This window comes from Solanum dulcamara, chromosome 11 (genome assembly GCF_947179165.1).
Source record: "Solanum dulcamara chromosome 11, daSolDulc1.2, whole genome shotgun sequence".
Lineage (NCBI taxonomy): Eukaryota > Viridiplantae > Streptophyta > Magnoliopsida > Solanales > Solanaceae > Solanum > Solanum dulcamara.
The window spans coordinates 49239586-49254318 of NC_077247.1; the positions used below are offsets into that span (position 1 = coordinate 49239586).

Below are 14733 nucleotides of genomic sequence, written 5' to 3' on the forward strand. Positions count from 1 at the left end.
AAAAATTTTAAAAATAAGTTGGGGTAACCGAACTTATTTTTTTTAGTTTAGTGACAATTTTCAGCTTATAACATACTTAAAATAAGTTAAGTCAAATAGACATTTAGTCTCGAAACTATGTATGTACCAAGTATATATATGTTGGTCTGGAAACTATGTATGTACCAATCATAAATATTGTACCCAATTTACTTTGGTAAATCTTCACCTAAAGTATAAGTGGGAAAACTCAAGTTGTCATAGTAGAAGTTAATTTACTTATTTGACCAATTAGACAAGTGAGATGACACGTATCCACTTCTCGACAAATTAGTACTGATAGACGACAGACATCGAGGTAATATATTCTAATAACAAATATATTTACTAATTGAACTATCTGATAGCTCCTTAACTAGTACGATTAAAAAAAAATATTCACCAACACTAGCACAAAAGGAAAACAATATTCATATATTTTGGAAAATATGCATGGCATCAACTGATCATAATACTGAAAAGGATGAAAACAAATATTATATATAAATTACAAAACAAATACCAGAACCACATTCTGGAGCCAGTGATTCTTTTATTTTGAAGAAAGCATGATGCAAGTAATCGTGAAATAAGTTTTTAAAAATTTCGGAATTTCAAGTTTTCCTTCTTTTTTTTTCACATAGAAGCCACAGAAGTGGGATTAACCCTGCTGCAAACATCGCGAATTTCCAATTGAGCGCCAGCTGAGGGAGGCAAGTTCCCCATCTTGATCATGGCAGCAGCAAAATCTCCCAAGAAAACGTTAACATCGTTGCTATAAGTCGTTACAACAGCAGCAGTTGTGGTATTCCCAGTCAAAACTTGATCCGAGAACATTATCCCCTGATTGTTGTTTAAGTTATCGTAGTAAACTTTGTCGAACACACCAGGAGTTGTATCCAATTGTTGCAAATTGGAATCAGTTAGCATGGCGGAACAGTTGCATTGGAGTTGTGCGGCAGGATTAACGTTGGCGCTGGTGCACACGGTAACACACCTGGCGAAACCCACCGTGTGCGCGCCAGCTAGCGCCACCATTTCACGGACGGTGAAATTTTTATCGCTGAATTTCTGTATTTGGACAGTTAGGTTGTCGAATGGAGCTGGAAGTTGAGTTAAAGCACCAGTGAAATTGGCAGTTCTAGCATCGCTTCTCCCTAGTGCAACATTATAAGTTTGTCCTCCTAGCTGTCATATACAAAAATAGTTTTTAAGTTCACATTATATGAATTGAAACTTAAGTATACATTGAGAGGCCACCTCATAAAAATGATAGATAAGTTATATACATTGATCAGTGTAATTTTATTGGTTAATTGTAACATGTTACTTATTATATTTTATTTTTCAGAGGTTTTTGAGTTTGAGTTAGCTCAACTGCCCAAGTCAATTTCTTTGTCATATTATAAGAGTCAAACTAAATTCAATCCTTGATTTACCAAATATTGAACCCCATATTATATTATCATATTATCTCCGCTGCAATTGGGAGGCCTTAGCATGCGGAGTATGTCAGAATTTCCACATTGGTTGTGGATGTGGAATTTGGTCTCTTTGGACAATTCTCAACTTCTATGTTGGCTTTTGAATTAGATCAAATATCCATTTCTTCTTATTCATATTTAATTTTGACAGTAATAAAGTTGTAAAGTGAATAATGAATCTTACTTTAGCAATAGAATCACGAGCAGCAATAGCTAATATGTCGGCACAAGATACAGATATATTGGGGCATGTATCTTTAACACTTTGTTTAGCTTGTGCTATCACTTCATAACCTCTAGCTGAATTATTATTGGGTGGTGAGGTTTGTTCCCCTGTGAATGATCCAGGAATATCGTCTAGAAGAATACCTCCATCACAACCCTATTTTTATTTTCATAAAAAAAAGAAGATAGCTATAATTAGTCAACCAGAAAAGATATAGCTAAACATAAGAAAAGCTAAGTGACAGCCATAAAAAGAGAGAGAGTTTGAAGGCAGTGCACCGGGCTGCCCTTATGGATAAATATAAGGAAAACAAAAGAAGTATACACTCAGATTCAATTTATTTACTACACCTACATTGTACTCTTTCTATATAATCTATCCTCAAAAATAATATCTTCCTTGCTCTTTCCATTTCAATTTGTATTAAAGTGTTTGGCTGGAAGAATTTAAGAGAAAATGAAAGAATTTTAAAATTTATGGTTATAAGCAAGCATAAAATATTTATGTGACTATAAATTATTTTACTAAGGATAAAATAAGAAGTTCAATTTAATTTATTGAGAATAGAATGAAAAAATTAAAATTAAGTTGTTACTAAATATATAAGGATAACATTTTTTTTACTTGACTTAAAAGGAGAAAATGTCACAGAAATTAGACGAAAAAAGGAATATATTGTTCTAGACAACTCAAAATTCTCATTTTAATCCTATTTAGATGATTTATCGTCATGAAGTCTCAATATATAACTTGTTTTAACTCACAATTTTTTTCAAAATAATTCTTTGTTTTCTTAAATTTGTGCATAATCAAATACCATAGAAAAGAGTAAAGAAAATATGTATTTACATCAACGAAACAGTCATGGAAGTGGAGACGAATGAGAGAAGCTCCCATGCGTGTTTCTGCATCAATGGCACTGTCCACAACTCCTCGTACAGCTGAGAAAACGCATGCCTCCGGAGTTTGTTGTTGTCTCAAGTACTTGTCTGAATTTCTCCCCCTATTATTTAAGGTTAAAATACTGGCTACGCCTGATTCCAACGAACCAAAAATTGGAGCAACATTTTGGAGGAGTGACCCCTTATCCATCATGGCTTCATAAGTATTTCTATAAATAGCAACACCTGCAAGGGCAAGTGCCACAAGGCTCAATGCAAAACTCAAATGACTCAAACGAAAAGCCATGACTTAATTGAAATGTCTATGGAGGAAACAAAGGCTTTCGATAGGGATGATTTTGCTTTTTATTTATGCCTCTATTTATAGGCAAGTGAAGACTTACTATTAGTCATTAAGAATTCTGCTTTAAATTATTGTTTAACTACAAACTGAAAATTGATGTTTGGTGTGCAATTGACTTTTATTAACAATAGTATTCGTACAAGGTTTTTTCTTCTTTCCTATAGTTCTAGCCGTGTTCCGTGTGATGTTTCCCTTTAGCTATGTTTCTCCAATAATTATGTCAAAGGTTAGACATAAGGTTTGCATATACTCCATCTTTTTTAGATCTCATTTAGTAGGATTTCACTGAATATGTTGTTATTGTTGTGATCACAATATCCATTTATGTTTCTTTTCTCATTTGGGGCAAAGATATTAGTTTCCTTTTAATCGACAACAAAGAAGATATCTCCAATTTGTTTTAATTTAATTATTTAGTATGTTGTTTGACCGAATAAAAACAATTTATTAACTTGGATAAAGGATTGGGGCCAGATCCTTGCATAACTACTTGAACCGAGTTTGTATATATGTGAGAGAGAAAAGTTGAATTGAAAAGAGCGCACCAAAATTAAGGAATTAAGTATGGACAAATAAACTAAAGCTAAGATATTAATTCTAAATCTATAGTGTAATATTATTGACAAATATCTACGGCTAATTTTTCAGTTGATATATGTTAGTCATTGATTTGGTTTGACATTGGTATAAATGAATACGTCGTACAGTGAGAAGAAAAGTCTTTGAATACAAATTTCAAACTTAGAAAATAAGAAAGCCTCGTTCCAGCATATAGTTGAACAAATAATAATAAGTACATTTCTTTTCTTTCTTTTTTTAGTTTCCATAGAAAGCCGCAACGCTTTTCTTCATGTGTACAATGGATAAACTCTATTCTATGCAACAGCTACCTCACAAAATATATTTTTGTACGTCCTTGCTTCTTATTTAATAAAACATTATGGCCAATAAATCATAAACTATGATCTAATTTTACAAGGTAAAAAATTATAAGTTGTGTATCATTTAATTTACAAAACATTTAGAGAACTTGGCCACAATTAGTATAAGTTCTTTAAGAGTAAGTAACGCCTTATAAGGCATAACTTCATGTACCTTGCGAATTTTACCTTGCTGCATTGTAAATTTTTGTAGAATAAATAGAGAATTTAGTCTCAATCAACATAAGATCATATGAATAAGTTATGTTTTGTAAAACATAACTTATGCATCACAGATTTTGCCTTGTTATTGTTAAGGAAGTTTAGAGAACTTAGCCTTATACTTATGAATAAGTTATGCAATGGCATAACTTGTGCCTTGAGAATCTTTTTTCCTTGTAACACATAACATTTGTCTAGGGATTTTATTTTTATTTTTCCAAATCAGGGATATTTTTAGCCACATTTTTGTTACTTAAATGTTAGGCAAAAATTTGAGGAGGGGGATTAAAGACCACTCCAAAATAAGGACATTCGTGTGAATGACCCAATATTTATAAAAAGTTTTATTAGGTACTAAAAGTAATTCAAAGAAAGAAAGAAATTATAACTTGGGAAGAATTGAACAAGTTATGACCAATTTTTAGCCCAAATCATTTCAATTCAAATTTTGATGGATCAATAATCACCTATTTATTAACTCAAGTGTATTAAAATATTCTTCTATCATTGATACATATGCAAAAATATTATGCTCTAATTTTAGTCAAATAATGTCTTACAAAATAAAATAAATACAGAGTACTAATATTTTTTTTAGTTGCTTAAAAATAATTTTTATAAATTCAAGAAGCCTACGACTATAAAAGTAAAAGCTTAGTTAATCAACAAATGAATATTTGGATTTTAAAAGAAAAAACTAAAGTTCCACACTTGTTGTTTTTTAATATTATGGAAGCACCCAACATTTCACTAATATGGTTACAAATTTGACCATATAAGCGCCGGAGGACGTTAAAAGATCATGGACTAAAAATAATATTGGATTTCTACCAAGGGAATTAGGGCCCCTTATTGGATGGATCGTGTGGATAATTATGTTTAGTAGTTTGACTTATCGAATATTGATTTTTAAATATATCAATTCGCTAGTCAATTAATAAGTTATTGGTTGGTTCAATAGCAAATTAGTAATTAGCGACCAGTTATCGGACGGTATATTGTTTTAATTATTTCATGGTCCTTTCTCTTACTTTCACTCACCAATATATTTATCTCCAATCAAACAAATCATTTTTTTAGCTTTACTTAAACTGATAATTCTATAATTTTGAGAATGCATGCACATAAGTATTTGTGTAACAAATATACTTACTGTAAAAATATAACTACGATAATTCTTAACGGGTTAATGGTTTACTCAATAAGAAAATTGAGTAATACTTTCCCGCACCAATAAATTATTAATTATAAAATTTTAATCCGTTCACCAATCGTTAATCCGATAACCCAATATTAATAAGTCAATAAGTCAATTTTGTGATTAGCTTATCAGTTATGGTTCAATTTTAAATATTCCCTAAAGAGAATGGTGGGATGGTCGTAATTCCACCAATTAATATGAGTTTTGAGTTTAAATCTTAAAAATAATAAAAAATTTAATAAAGAGCAGTGTATTCTTTAGTGAACTCATTTGGCATCGATTTAAACTAGTAAAATCTATAAATCGAATACTAAACATGTGCCAAAATAAAATCATAAGTTCTAGGTTAATTAGTTTGACCAATCTTTGTCCTAAAAATGAAATTAATAGACTACTAATATTGCTTCTATTTGCTTAAAAATAATTTCCATAAATTGAAGAAGGGTATGAAATTATATAATAAAAAAAAGCTTGGTTAATCAACAAATGAATGTTTGGAACTTACGAATATATATATAACCGTAACTAATTAAAGAAAATGACATAATCATTTTTAATTGGCAAAGTTAAATATAAGAAATTTTAAAAGCAAAACTGAAGTTCCACACCTGAAAATTTAATATTATTTTAAATACAGCAATTTATAATAAATTATATATAAATTTATTTGAGAGACTATCTTTATCATATGAGTGTGGCTTAAGCATGCTTATATTAGTCAATTGTTTTTTAATGGAAGTGTCAATTTTGTTTTAGGTACGTATTTGACAAATTCATTTTATGTGAGGAAACACGAATTGTAAACCCTTGGGAGAAAGGAGAACGTGGGTGGAGCTTTGTGATTTTTTTAATTTTTTTTTCTTCTATTATCATCTCAAGAAAATTATATATAATCAAGATAAGCACTACCAGATTGATGTTGGATATCGGGTGGCCGGATGGGTGTAGCGAAAGAATTGAAAGGATACAATCAACATATAATCTTATCACAAGAGTCATTTTCTAACTTAAAAAATCTTATTTTCTAAAATATTCAAACAAGTGAAAAAAATTAAATTTTTTTACTCCATACCAACCATCCGCGTGTTAGGTTAATTTTGCAAAATAGTCAAATACTACAAAACGCGTTTTGAACGCATAGTCAAAAAGGGAACAAAACGCGTTTTGAACGCTTAGTCAAAAAGGAAACAAAACGCATAGTCAAAAAGGGAGGATTTTACACGAATTTTACGCGTTTCTAGTTTCCTATAGATAGAGGGCCTCTTGCCCTCATTTAGATTATCCCACAAAATACAATTCAAAAGAGTAAGAACACAAAAAGAGTTATACACCAAAATAAATATTGTAGTCTTGAGTGTCCTCTTTAGTGAGTTGTTCCTTTTACAAGAGAGAAGTGTTAACTGTTGTTTTCGCCTTGTATCATAGTAAGATCCTTCTACCCTGTGGTTTTTCCCTAGGGGTTTCCACGTAAAATTTCCGTGTCCAATTTATTTTCATTATTTATTATCATATCAAACTTGAGTTGTATTGCTTCCTCCCCCAACAAATTTTCCATGTTTGTTAATATATTTTTTTAGGAAAATAAATTTCTTATATTGATTTTATTTTTCCCAACCTCCAATACACCTCATCTTTATCTCCACTCTATATTCTCACCTTCTCCTTCCATAGCATTTGTATAGATATTTTACAAAAATATTTTTATGATAATATTTTTTATCACCACACACACAAAAAAAAAAGAAATTTACTTATTTTTCTAGCAATTTTTAAATAATTTTTCAAAAAAAAATATTTTACATGAAAAATATTTTATTCGTATCAAACAAACCTAAATTGTGTTTGTCCTTTATTTTTGGGTTATATGAATATGTTGTAGCAAAATGTCAAAGGCTCAATGGTCCAAAGTCCAAACCTCATTTTTCGTCGAACAAATAGTAGTCTATCTTCTAGAATTTGGAATAAGCACATGGTTGCGTATCAAACGAAATCTCGGTGCCGACAATTTCTTTATTGAGTAAGAATAATAAATAGAATTAAAATTTAGTTTTTCGAATTAATTACAATTTACATCCAATTATAGTTGTTATTATTTGTCACATCTTAAACCTACAGCTGTTCGTTTTTCTAAGAGGAACCCCCACTGTAGTGATCAGAAAGGGTGGGATCGCCAATAGGGCTGTATCAGTCGGTTTGATTTGATTCGATACAAAAAATTAAATGAATCATGCACATGAGTTGACTTGCACAAAATCAAATATTGAAACTTTGTAGAATAATCGAGAGTTTGAGACAATCAGAAATAAAAGTATGAAACTAAATCTTAAGTCGAGAACTTTAAATATCAATTGATATTAATATAATTTATTAATTATCTTTTAGAAAAAACTTCAAACCGTTAAGATTCGATAACAGATATAAAAAGAAATCAAAATTGTTACCATAACTGCCGACTCAATAGCCCATATCCAATAAATCGATAATATTTTTTAATTCGAATTATTGATTTCGATTCGATAGTCATTATGAGATATTAGAACCATGTATTCACCTAAGTAATACAAGATTGAGTTGCAACCCAGTCCATTGTGTCTTGTGGACTATATATATTCTCGCTTCTTTAATTCCAAGCCTATCCTTTATTAATGTAATGGTGTGTGATATGCATTCAATGATTGTTCGTTATTTAAATTTAGAATGTAGAATTTGAGTTGCGATAAAATTGAATATGCATGTCCGCTCAATAAGAAAAAACTCTCTTTCAAAAGATCTAGTCTCTACTCTAGTCTAGTCTCTATAAAGAACAAATTTCCCTACATTACAAAGTAGCATTACTACAGTAAAAGAGACCTGGCAATAAATTTTACTTTTAGCATAAGTATTTATTGCTACAAAAGCATTTAGCATCAATTAAGTTAATAGCATTGTTACTAAATAAAATATAACGATAATATATATATTATTGCCTCTAAATCCTTTGTTTGTTGGAGTAGAGATTAAATCTACATGCATAAACTTGGCTTGTGGTATCTTGAAAATAATCACTGTATACTACATGTGCCTGAAGCCTTTCTTGTTTCTGTTGTCAGATTTTTAATTTCTAACAACGAATATATTACCGGATATATATTGAACTAGCTACTCTCAGCTCCTTAACTAGTTCGATTAAAAAAAATTCACCAACACTAGTGATGAAAGCAAATATTATAAGTAACATATGCATTGCATCAACTGATAATACTGAAAGGATCGATGAAAACAAGAGTTACAAAACAGCTAACAGAAGTACATTCTGGAGCCAGTGATTCTTTTATTTTGAAGAAAACATGAAGCAACTAAGAGTGCGATAAGTTACATAAAATTTCCGAATTTAAAGTTTTCCTTGTTTTCACATAGAAGCCACAGAAGTGGGATTAACCCTGCTGCAAACATCGCGAATTTCCAATTGAGCGCCAGCTGAGGGAGGCAAGTTCCCCATCTTGATCATGGCAGCAGCAAAATCTCCCAAGAAAACGTTAACATCGTTGCTATAAGTCGTTACAACAGCAGCAGTTGTGGTATTCCCAGTCAAAACTTGATCCGAGAACATTATCCCCTGATTGTTGTTTAAGTTATCATAGTAAACTTTGTCGAACACACCAGGAGTTGTATCCAATTGTTGCAAATTGGAATCAGTTAGCGTGGCGGAACAGTTGCATTGGAGTTGTGCGGCAGGATTAACGTTGGTGCTGACGCACACGGTGGCACACCTGGCGAAACCCACCGTGTGTGCGCCAGCTAGCGCCACCAATTCACGGACAGTGAAATTTTTGTCGCTGAATTTCTGTATTTGGACAGTCAGGTTGTCGGATGGAGCTGGAAGTTGAGTTAAAGCACCAGTGAAGTTGGCCGTTGTAGCATCGCTTCTCCCTAATGCAACGGTATAATTTTGTCCTCCTAACTGGCATATACGAAAATAGAGTTTAAGTTGCGAGAGCTTGATTAAATTTTGGTGATAAACATTAATTAAGAGGTAATCTGATAAAAATGATGAATAAGTCATATATGGCTAATTCTAACAAGTTATTTATTATATTCTATTTTCTAGAGTTTTAGGAGTTGAGTTAGCTCAAATCAATTATTTTATCATATTATCAAAGCCAAACTCAACTTATTTCTTATTAGTTTACTAACTATTGACCCATATTATATTATCCAAGCTTGAGCGTACGAGGTGTCAAAATTTTCGCATTGGCCGTGGATGAGGACCAGAATTTGGTCTCATTGTAGAATTCTCACCTTCTAGAAGTTGTCATTTGAGTTCGATCAAATGTCCCGTTTCTTATTGTTATTCACGATAGATATGGATATATAATTAGATGTTATAAGTTTTTTTATTTTATTTTCCACTCGGTGTTCGGATCGAATCTAAATTGGATCCCCGATTAAATTTGAATCGCGGCATTGTAAGAGATATATAATAAGTTAATGAAATTTAGGAGCTGTTTGGTTTGAATACAAATTATGATGAGATTAGTTTTGATGAAATATTTAATTTTGATAGTTGAAAATTGTAAAATAAATAATGAACTTACTTTTGCAATAGAATCACGAGCAGCAATAGCTAAGATATCAGCACAAGATACAGATATGTTGGGACATGTATCTTTAACACTTTGTTTAGCTTGTGCTATCACTTCAAAGCCTCTGACTGAGTTGTTGTTGGGTGGTGAGGTTTGCTCCCCGGTGAATGATCCAGGAATATCATCTAGAAGAATACCTCCATCACAACCCTGTTTTTTTTATTAAAAAAAAAGATAGCTATAGTTAGTCAAATATATAATTAAGTAGAATATGCTTTTACTATGAAAACATGAGAGGCTTTATTTGAAGAGATAAACATAATAAATAAAAAGCAAAGTGATTGTGACAAAACAGAGTTGAAAGGCAGAATAGACTTTTCAAAGTAATTAATAGGCTGGGCCTGATTTTTAAAAAAATGTGAATTTATTGCAAAGTAAAAGTACAAGGATATGGTTCCATGCATGATGCAACTTCACAACTACTACACTAATGAACCCAACCTCCACCGATAAAATCCCAAAAACTTTCATTGTCACTGTACTAGAAAACAGTTCTCATAAGTCTAATTATAAGTCTCATAAAATTTGTTAGTGATTCAATATATACTATACTTAATATAATATGTACTTTTTTTTTATCTGTCTAAAATAATATCGTTCTACTTTTTCTATTTTAATTTATATTAAAGTGTTTGACTGGACAAAAAATTTAAAAGAAAATGAAAGACTTTAAAACTTGTGCTCTAAAACAAACATAAGATATTTACGCAACTATATTACCTAAATTTAGAAAGAAAATGTCATAAAAATAGATAAAAAGGAGTATATATACTATTATAGATCATTCAACTTGTAATATTCTTGTTTTTATCCCATTTAGATGATTTAAGTCATACAAATCTCAATAACTTGTTTTAGGTCACAAATTTGAAAATATCTTCTTTTTTTGTTTGTTAAATTTGTGCATCAAATAGCATCACAAAATAGAAAAGGGTGAATTAAGAAAATATATATTTACATCAACAAAGCAGTCATGGAAGTGAAGACGAATGAGAGAAGCTCCCATGCGCGTTTCTGCATCAATTGCACTGTCCACAACTCCTCGTACAGCTGAGAAAACGCATGATTCCTGAGTTAATTGCTGATTCAAGTACTTGTCTAAATTTCTCTCCCTATCATTTAAAGTTAAAATACTGGCTGCGCTTGATTCCAACAAACCAAAATCTGGAGAAACATTTTTGAGGAGTGATCCCTTATTCATCATCAAGGCTTCATAAGTATTTCTATAAATAGCAACACCTGCAAGTGCAAGTGCCACAACGCTCAATGCAAAGCTCAAATGACTCAAACGAAAACCCATGACTTAATTGAGTTAATTCAATAGATATCTATTGGAGGAAACAAAGGTTTTCGATAGCTAGGGATGATTTTGCTTTTATTTATGCTTTTATTTATAGGCAAGTGAAGACTTACTATTAGTCATTAATTTGCCTTATTTAATTCTGCTTTAAATTATTGTGTAATACGGTTTGGTGTGGAATTGACTTTTATTAGTAAAATATAAGTAGTACTACGTACAAAGTTTTTTTTTTCCTTCTTTCCTATTGTTCTAGCCCGTGTTACGTGTGATGCTTTTTTTAGCTATGTGTTTCCGATGATTATGTCAAATGTTGTAAAAAAAATCACGTAGTCAAAATATCTCTAATATTATTCGTTTTTTTTCCTTCTTTTCTCATTTGGTGCAAAGATATTAATTTCCTTTTAATGGACAACAAAGAAGATAACTCCAAGTTTCAACTTAGAAAAGAAAAAAAATATCATTCAAAATATAGTTGAACAAGTCATTCAGTATTTTTTTTTTTGGGGGGGGGGGGGGTGAGGGTTCATGGAAATCCACGGCTGCCATTTTTTCAGGTAGATATTGGAGAATGTTTTTTTTAATAGTTCGTAAATTATATTGGAGTACACTAACCAAGTTCGGCATGACGAGCACGACTGAAAAGGCATTGACCGGAGGAATCAATCTTTACGTCCTCCCTTTTTGGATACTATATGTTGCACCAACTTAGCCACCCTAACAAATTCTAACACTTCATTTGGGATTTATGATATGGTTTTACATGCACGGACTTTGAGTTGTGTAGTATTTAATTTTTAAGACAAAAGTTTATAAGTTTTGTAGTATCTTTTGTTATATATATATAATTTTTTTCAGATCATCTGGAGTGTTAATCAGGAAGAAAGTCTACAAGAGGACTTGACCTTAGCCTCCGATTACAACACTAGGATAAACACGACTTTATCCTTCAAAAAAGAGGAGAGTTGAAGCTAGAAATTATTTTTTGCCTTCCCGGCAAAAGTTTAGATCTAAAACTTATAATTAGCCTCTATCAATATAAGTTTTGTAAGAATAAGTTACGCCTTCCATAAATTGTTCCTTGTAAATTTTTGCAAAAATTTAGAGACTTTTCATTTTTCGGCAGACAAAGCAAAAGTTTAGAGAATTTAGCATCTAACATAAGTTCATATGAATAGGTTGTGTCTTGTAATGCATAATTTGTGCTTAAAATTTTTACATCTTTATTGTTATAGACTTATAGTAAAAGTTAAAGAGAACTTAACCTCTATCAGCATAAGTTCTTAGGAATAAGTTATACTTTGACATAACTTGTGTCTTGCAAATCTTTTTTGGAGGCATAACTTTTGCGTGGCTATTTTATTTACTTTTTCAATATCAGGAGATTTTTTACCACGTTTTTGCTACTTAAGGTGTTGAAGATAAAAAATTTGAGGGGGAAAAATTTAAAATCACCCCAAAATAAGAGTGTGAATGACCCAATATTTATAAAAAAAATATAGGGAAAACTACACAAAAGAATCATTTAAACAAACTATTTATCACTCTGTACTCCACCCCAAAATAATTTCTTTCAGTACCCATTGGCCAAACTAATTATCCCTGTACCCCGTTAATTATTTTTAAATCTCCGATACCAATAGGGTATCAATATACCGATGGGGTATTATAGAAGATTAAGCTCAGTACTATATGATACCAATATGGTATCAACATACCGACGGAGTATCACAAAGAATATATTTACTAATTAGTTTAATAAATAAGAATGTGATTTTAATAATTTTCTCTTAATTATTTTATTTTTATTTCTTAAAAAAGAGTTCAATCCTATATGATACCGATAAGGTATCAATATATTGTTATGGTATCATTGAGGATTTTAAAAGTGTCTCATTAAGAATTTTCAATATCATGATAATTTATGAATATACTGTGGTAGTATCATTCATGCAATATCGAATGACTTAGGAAAACCTTTATGATACCATCACAGTATATATATATATATTATGATGGTATCATTCAACATTTGTATGAAACGATCCTTAATGATTATATGAAACGACCCTTAATGATATCATGTCAATATATGATGGTTTCATGGATATGTAGCTGAAGGATTGAAGTAGACATCAATGATACCATGATAGTATATAGATATACTATGGTGGTATTATTAAGGATTGAAGCAGCTTTAATGATACCATGTTAGTATATCAATACTGTGATGATATCTTGATCACGAATCTTATGCTTTGGGGATATGAATTATAAAGAGGTATTTGTCTGTAATTATTTTATTTTTATGGAGCATGGACTTAATTTTCCTAAAAAAATATTGGGCACTAAAAATAATACAAAACAAACAAAAACTTAAAACTTGAAAAAAATTGAACTAAGTTAAGTTATGACCCGCTGTTTAGCCGAAATCATTTCATTCTAAGTAATTTTTGCCAATCAATAACCACCCATTTGTTAACTCAAATATAATAAAATATTTTTCTATCATTCATACATATGCCAAAATAAAAATCTTACGCTCTAGTTTTAATCAAATATTATCATATAAAATAAAATTAATATAGAGTACTAATATTTCTTCTAGTTGCTTAAAAATAATTTCCATAAATTCTAGGAAGGTATGGAATCATAGAAAGGTAAAAGCTTGGTTGATCGATAAATGAATGTTTGGAACTTACTGAATATAAAACTGTAACTAATTAAAGAAAATGACATAATCATTTTTAATTGACTAAATTGAATATTTTTGAAGAAAAAATGAAGTTCTACAATTGAACTTTTTATAATATTATAAAAGCAGAACATTTTTCTAAGGAATTATATAGATTTATTTGAACGACGATCTTTATTATATGAGTGTGGCGTAAGCATGCTTATACTACTCAATTGTTTTTAATGGAAGTGCCATTTTTTTGTGTGGAAACTTATACAGTATACTTGGTCAATTTTGTGTTAGGTACGTACATGACATGGTGAACCCTTGGGAGAAAGGAGAACGTGGAGGACACATTAATTTGGTGGACCTTTGTGATTCTTTTTGTCCTGTTTTAATTTCCTTATATTATTATCTCATGAAAATTATATATAATTAAAACTAGTACTATAAATTGATGTTGGGATTCAAAAGGGGTGGTCATGAAGTTTGAAAGGATATAATCAACCTAGAATGTTATTAAGAATTTTTTTTTACTCCCATCAGAAAAGTCATTTTTTAATATCCTTTGAAAATCTTGTTTTCAAAAATATTCAAACAAGTGAAAATTAAAAAAATATTTTACTCCATACCAAACATCTCCCTTGGCTATGTTTGGTCTAATTTTTTCTGTTTGGTTGATTCAAACACTTTTTGAAATATTTTGTTTAGGAAAATAAATTCTTTAGAAATGAGGAAAATGACTTTTTAGTGAAAGTAGCCAGGAAAAATAAGTTCCACAAGTGACATTCCATATTAATTTATTTTCCCGAACTGCCATA

General features: G+C 30.6%; 2 protein-coding genes across 2 annotated transcripts; both read right to left on the bottom strand.

Moving 5' to 3' along the window:
• Positions 1-501: 501 nt before the first annotated feature.
• Positions 502-2972, bottom strand: LOC129874775 (suberization-associated anionic peroxidase). Its single transcript, XM_055950128.1, has 3 exons — positions 2578-2972; positions 1687-1884; positions 502-1206 (listed from the first exon to the last, which is right to left on the bottom strand). The coding sequence occupies exons 1-3, from the start codon at positions 2914-2916 to the stop codon at positions 655-657; spliced, it is 1089 nt and encodes a 362-aa protein (XP_055806103.1). The 5' UTR covers positions 2917-2972; the 3' UTR covers positions 502-654.
• A 5621-nt stretch (positions 2973-8593) lies between these two features.
• On the bottom strand, positions 8594-11308 carry LOC129874564 (suberization-associated anionic peroxidase 2). The gene is made up of 3 exons (XM_055949861.1): positions 10897-11308; positions 9891-10088; positions 8594-9256 (listed from the first exon to the last, which is right to left on the bottom strand). The coding sequence occupies exons 1-3, from the start codon at positions 11236-11238 to the stop codon at positions 8705-8707; spliced, it is 1092 nt and encodes a 363-aa protein (XP_055805836.1). The 5' UTR covers positions 11239-11308; the 3' UTR covers positions 8594-8704.
• Positions 11309-14733: the final 3425 nt, after the last annotated feature.